The 6,702-nt window shown below is 35.8% G+C and overlaps 1 protein-coding gene across 1 annotated transcript; it reads right to left on the reverse strand.

Moving 5' to 3' along the window:
* Positions 1-2,940: 2,940 nt before the first annotated feature.
* LOC143578411 (zinc finger BED domain-containing protein RICESLEEPER 3-like) lies at positions 2,941-3,711 on the reverse strand. The gene is made up of 2 exons (XM_077062002.1): positions 3,417-3,711; positions 2,941-3,347 (listed from the first exon to the last, which is right to left on the reverse strand). Exons 1-2 carry the CDS (start codon positions 3,709-3,711, stop codon positions 2,941-2,943), a joined length of 702 nt encoding a protein of 233 aa, XP_076918117.1.
* Positions 3,712-6,702: the final 2,991 nt, after the last annotated feature.

The raw sequence follows: 6,702 nt of genomic DNA on the forward strand, positions 1-6,702 counted from the left end.
AATAAGTTTCAATGTTTGGCAAAAATAACCCCTCCACTTTGTTTCTTAATTAAAGTAAACTTTACATTTTAAACCTTTAACATTCACTATTCAAAAATGTTCACTTAAAGTTATTGACGGTTCGATCGGTTGAACGAGGTATTAACTCTTATAATAATCGAAATTATAGTTCGACACGCAAAATTTTATTATTTTATCGCATTCCGTTAGTCGACATCTTTATTCGGTCGGTTCTAATTATTATTCATTCATAAATATTCGACATATTAATTAGATATTTAGTATTTCAGGGTTTTCGAATTTTCGTATATTACACAAGTAATTTTATAGTTTCTTAGCTGACTTTGATAAAGTTGTATGTTTTTTTTGTTATTGAATTATTTGAAGTTTTTTTTGTGGCAGGATAAATGTGATATAAGAAACAAGCATGCTTAAGTTGATGTGGACATGCTGCATTTGCATAGTTTGATTAAGGTTTGTGTTTTTCTTTCTTTCTATTTGTTTAGTGGTCAAATAGTTAATTGGCCACTTAGTTGTATGTTGAGAATGACTTTCAATTGGTCAACCATGCTTGGTATGTGGGATATAAACATAAAGTTGCTGCATGTTGGTGGTACAAGAAAGCAAGGAGTTTTGGTTGGTGAAGAAAAGTTGATCACCAAATTCTATATGTTATGCAAATTAAATAGGAATACGAATAGAATAGCCTTACAGCAACGCATGAATCCGTCTATGACGGCAGAAGACATCTATGGCAGCCGAAGACAGTAGAAGACAGTTCCACGTACTAGTTTAATATAAATTACCCTTTGGCCCAAAACTCGTTACCAAATAGGAATGGCAACGGGGCAGGTTTGGGGCGGGTTTTGCTTAACCCGAACCCGAACCCGAAAACAAAAACCATCCCCGTACCCGCCCCATTACCCGTCGGGTTTAATTCGGGGATTCCCCGTTTGGTTTTTTGTACCCCCCCGACCCGCCCCGTCCCCGAACCCGAAAACCCGAAACCGATCCGACCCGACCCGAAATTGGTTCATCACATAACTGAATATTTATCGAAATAAACTTCTGCATCACACACATGAAAGCTGAAACAATGTGTTACAAAGGAAATAAAACCAAGTCTACATGGCCGAAAAATCATGCCAAATACACAAACTACAAACTTGCGACCAAATCTAAATACCAAATCAAACCAAATCATCCAAAGTCGTCGTGCCACTTTCTTTAGTACCTACCTACATTAAGAATATTTATCAATAAATCAACCAAGTTAAAAGAATAAAAGCTATGTTACAAAAATAGTAAATTTTATAAATATTATTACCTCTTCCACATCCATTTCATATTCAATGGTGCGGCAATATGCCTCGGTCTCTTCCGAACAAGTTTCTATATTTAATAGTAATAACATAAACATATATTCATGATTATGAAGATAAATAACATGAGTAATAATGTAATATTCAATATAGCGTTACCTCGAATCTCATTCAACAACCAACTTTGAGCACACATTAAAGCCTCCAAAGTTTTTGGGTGAAGTCGACTTCGGTGAGGACTTATTAATCTTCCACTTGTACTGAACGCAGATTCAGAGGCAACGGTGGAAACTGGAATTGCCAATACATCTTTTGCCATCCTTTGAAGTGTCGGATACTTACCTCCATTTGTCTTCCACCAAAGCAACAAATCCAGTTCTACTTCATCAGGCAAAAGATTTTCTTTCAAGTAGTTATCTAACTCCGCCATATCATTCAAGTCATCATTCACCTTAGCTTTCGATTTAATGTCAGATAGGAATTTTTGGAATCCACCAGAAGAACACTCTGACAACCCCGAACTGAATAAAGATGAACTAGAACCACCACCTATAAATTAATGTGAATCAAGATAAATCAAATATTAGCAATTTATATTTATACTCATTAAATATTAATATGATTATACCTTCATAGTAGTTTTTACCACGTGAGTTGGTAGATTCATATTCTTTAAAAAAAGCTCGGACAAAATCCTCAAGAGATTTAAACTCTTCCTTTGCCATTTCTTCACCGTATAAGGCAAGCATAAGCAACTCTACGTATTTTAGCTTGTAACGTGGATCTAAAACCGCAGCCATCCCCATAATCCCATGAATTACAGACCAATATTTATCAAACTTGATAATCATTTTATACGCCATTAGACTAATGTCAACAATAGAAGACTTAGTCCACTCCCGCATAGAAAAACGAATCTCACATATCAAAGGGAAAAAGACATTAGCAGTAGGATACTTGTTACCAGAAAACAAAAGAGTTACCCGATAGAATAGTTGTAGCTTGTTACATATCTCAGTTGCTAAGTCCCAATCAAGGTCCGTAGGCAAACTAGTATACCTGGACTCTCTTTGCTTTAATCGCGTGAAAACATGTCTATAAGGTATAGCAACACTAAGCATCAAATAAGTAGAGTTCCAGCGAGTCTTGCAATCAACAATCAGTTTCTTTGTGTATTCCATTTCAAGTTGATTGGCTGCTTCCTCAAATTTTTGCTCTCTTTTTCCTGATGCAGACCAAAATAAAACACTATCTCTAATTCTTTCAATCCCATCCTCAATAACAGACAAACCATCTTGAACAATCAAATTGAGAATGTGCGCGCAACAACGCATATGAAACAACTCTCCTTTCCTCATGAGTGATCTCAATGGAAGCTTCTGTAGTAACTTGTTGATAATTGCATCATTTGTGGTACAATTATCAACGGTAAGAGTAGACACTTTTCTATCAATATTCCAATCACATAGACAATCATATAGCGTATCTGCAAGAACATCAGCTGTATGTGGTGCAGGCACATAAATAAACCTATATAAAATTTATGTATCAATATAAGTGTAAAATACATTTAAAGTTTTAAACTAACTTTATATTAGACTTGTACAATATATATGCTTTACCTCATGATTCGGCTTTGCAAGTTCCAAGAGTCATCTATAAAGTGTGCAGTGACGGCCATAAACCCTTTTCTTTGATGGTTAGCTGTCCACATATCAGTAGTTATTGCCACTCTACTTGTGATCCTCCCTAATAGTTTCTTAGTTTTCACCCTTTCATATTCATAAATTTTTAAAATGTCGCTCTTGATGGTATTTCGACTCGGAACCTTAAACAAAGGTTGAAGACCTTGAACAAGCTTTCTAAAACCATGATGGTCCACCATTGTAAGAGGATACTCGTGCACAATAATCATCTCCGCGAGATCTCTCCTTGAGTTGTCTGGATTAAACGTGTAGTTGGAGAGATATGATGAACTACCATCAACTTTCTTTTGCTCCATAATCAAGATGCTTTGTCGTATATCTTTAACAGTTCGTCTTGGACAACGTTCAAAATGATCTCGTAAATGCGATGTGCCGTTTTTGCTTGAACCTCCTAGATTTTTCTTACAATAGTTACATTCCGCCTTATCTTCACCGTTCACTTTCATTAATTTAAAATGGTTCCACACGGCAGATCTTTTCCTTTTACCACCGACATTTTGACCATCTTCAAAAGTATCATCAAGGTTAGACTCATCGTGGGTAGTAAAGTTAGTTGGTGGTGGTTCATTAGAATCATGTACCCCTTCACTGCTTCCTTGAGGAGTAGAATAAGTAGGAGTGTTTGAAACAACGGGATTAGGAGTACAAGTGTCTGAAGCAAATTTATCACCTTGTGATGCCATATAGTTGTAAAAACCTACAAAGAAGAAGTTTGAAATAAATCAATTAAATCATTGTGTAATATCAATTACATCAACCCACTACAAACGAATTTTCATAGCCCAACTCCTGTTCAAACACTTTGTAAAAAAATATATCAAAACTCTTAAAAGCAAGCCAGTACACATTCACACTACCGAAATAATATATCAAAACTCTTTCATGACCAGTACACATTCACACTACCGAAATAATATATAAAAACTCTTTCATGACCATCCGTTGCAAGGATCTGTATCTATACAAGTAATCCTACGTGCAAGGAGATATAATTGATCGTTGTTATAAAGTTATCTCTAAATTACACAATGATATCAGTTACAAAACTAGTGCTAGGCAATGTAACTATGAAGTTTATCTTGATCCAGATCCAGTCCAGTGGTTGTAGCTTTATCCTGCATTGTAGCTAACACAGAATTGTTATTAAAAACTTCCATCATGAGTTGTTATTGATGTAATTCCTCAATTGAAGTTAAGGATCTTTGTACAATTTCTAACGGTTGTTTCTCTTAAATAAAAAATGAAGCTGACAAAGTATTTTCAGGCTTTAAATGATTTATGACACTGGTTTCTCTGCTTTCTCAAGTTTAAACAAGAAGGCAGAAGAATTAAAGGAACTCAATGGGGGTAAGGGCCAAGTTCAAATCTCTTGCTTCTGTTCTGAAGCACAGGGTGATTGTGAGGAAGTTACTGAATTAGTGAATTTAACCCCAAGGAAGTTCTTACCACTCATAGCCTCGGTTAAACGATATACTGAATTAGTGAATTTAACCCCAAGGAAGTTCTTACAAAATCAAAGTGTGAAATTCAGATCAGATCTAACAAGTTGATGCATAAATCAGATCTAACAGACCATACATGACATTATCGTTATATGCAGACTAAAGTTCCTGGTGTCAAATCAGATCTAACAAGTTGGGGTGGGCTATAAACAAAATCAGATCTAACAATTGCAATTACAAAATCAAAGTGTGAAAATCAGATCTACCTCCGTCCGAAGAACAGATCAGAGCTGGATTCACGGCCGCGTCGGCCGGAGAGAAGTCGGCCGGAGAGCTGGATTGCCGGAGAGCTGGATTCACGGCCGCGTCGGCCGGAGAGAAGTGGGCCGGAGAGCTGGATTGCCGGAGAGCTGGATTCACGGCCGCGTCGGCCGGAGAGAAGTGTGAATCACACAATCGGGGGCGGCGGGGCAATATGCAGATATGAAATTGAAACTGGATGTAGGTTTTTAATATATATATATATATATTATTTATATTTATATTTATATATATTATATCGGGGCGGGGGTACCTGAACCCAAACCCGAACCCGAACCCGAAACAATCCCCGAAACAATCTCCGAAACCCGACCCGAAACCGAAAAAACAAAACCCGACCCGACCCGAAATAAGCCGGTTTTCGGGTTTCCCCGTCGGATTCGGGGATTTTTGCCATCCCTATTACCAAATTAAATCACAAACCCTAAAATTGGTACTTTTAAACTTAGTACTCAAAGTGTTACTTAGCAAAAGCATGCAGACTATCTATATTATTAAATTCTTTCTTTAAATTTGGTATATAACTTAATAACATGATTACACTATATTTTTTTATAAAATGTCTAATATTAAAAAATAACATTTATTGATCTGTGTAATAAACAAGTTTGTAACTCAGTATGTTCATTTAAATAGAAATTGTATACTTCAAGTTTCGTATATTTAGTTTATTCGTAATCACACAAAGAAATTTTTTGCAAAAGTAAATATAAAAACTTATAATTCTCAAAACATTATTATTTTATAATATATATTTGTTGTAATATGTATGAATATTCTGTATATTACAAAAAAATTAAAAAATGTGAGCGCAACTAAAAGTTGAACCTGCAATTAATTTTGATGCATCTAAAGTTATAGATGCACATGAAAGATACACCTACCTTTAGTAATGACCAAGTGATTACTTGATACCCCAGTCACATGCCAACTCTTAAACTTCAATCTCGTGTACCAAACTTTTCCAAGACTTGTGAACCATATTTTACAGTTACATACATTATGTGCACTTACTTCATAGAAGAAACTTGAAAAATGTTCGGTACATTGAGATAATTATATAACACTTAAAACGAATATTGATACATATTAGATGCATTTTACTTGTTAATGCAAACCGTCATGGTCTCATCCGCGGCAACAAGATGATCATTACATGAAACTAAAAGCATGTATATTAACAGTAGTATCGCTGTGTGTATACGTAACAATTATTTTGGATTTGTATGCAGTTCTTAGAATGGGTAGCGAAATCATGTTAAAGTTGATATAGAGTTTGTACAAATAGGCGGTTTGCTCCATTGGATTGTACAAACAAGCATTTTTTTAAGTGTTAGTACAAATAGACAATTTTAAACCTTCTTAGTTCTCAGAAATTTATGCCACAGAAAGCTTGCATTCTCATAAACTACTGAGTTTACCCACCCCACCAGCGAACTCATCGCCACACCAACTTATTCTAACACTAAAATGGCAACTTTTGCATAGAGCACCCACAACAAGGACAAAGTTCCCTAGTCCAGGTCTAGGTGGCAGGATTGGGACCCAAGGCAAACACACTCCAACAAGGTGAAGTTTGTGTTTGCAAACTAGGGGGCGGGGCCCCATGCACTACTTCCTCTCACATACACACATAATATATTATTTATGTAATAACATATTATTAATGTACGGGTGTGTGGATATTTGTTAGAGTGGAAGTAATTTATTTATTTTTTTTCGAGGAGGGGGGGGGGGTCGCTGATGTGACGGCTTTTAGAGTTTGTTGTAGTGGTTGCTCTAATTTCGCCCTTTGTACAAACAACTTTTGCACTTTTTTCTCTATTTAGATTTTAGACGGGAAAATGAGCATGTTACTAAGAATTGAAGTTAAGGATTTTATTACGGTAGAATGTTATTCGACCACTTAAA

The sequence above is a fragment of the Bidens hawaiensis genome, unplaced genomic scaffold (genome assembly GCF_021521415.1).
Source record: "Bidens hawaiensis isolate Kalapana, Puna unplaced genomic scaffold, B.hawaiensis_p1.1 tig00029269_1, whole genome shotgun sequence".
In the NCBI taxonomy this organism is placed as follows: domain Eukaryota; kingdom Viridiplantae; phylum Streptophyta; class Magnoliopsida; order Asterales; family Asteraceae; genus Bidens; species Bidens hawaiensis.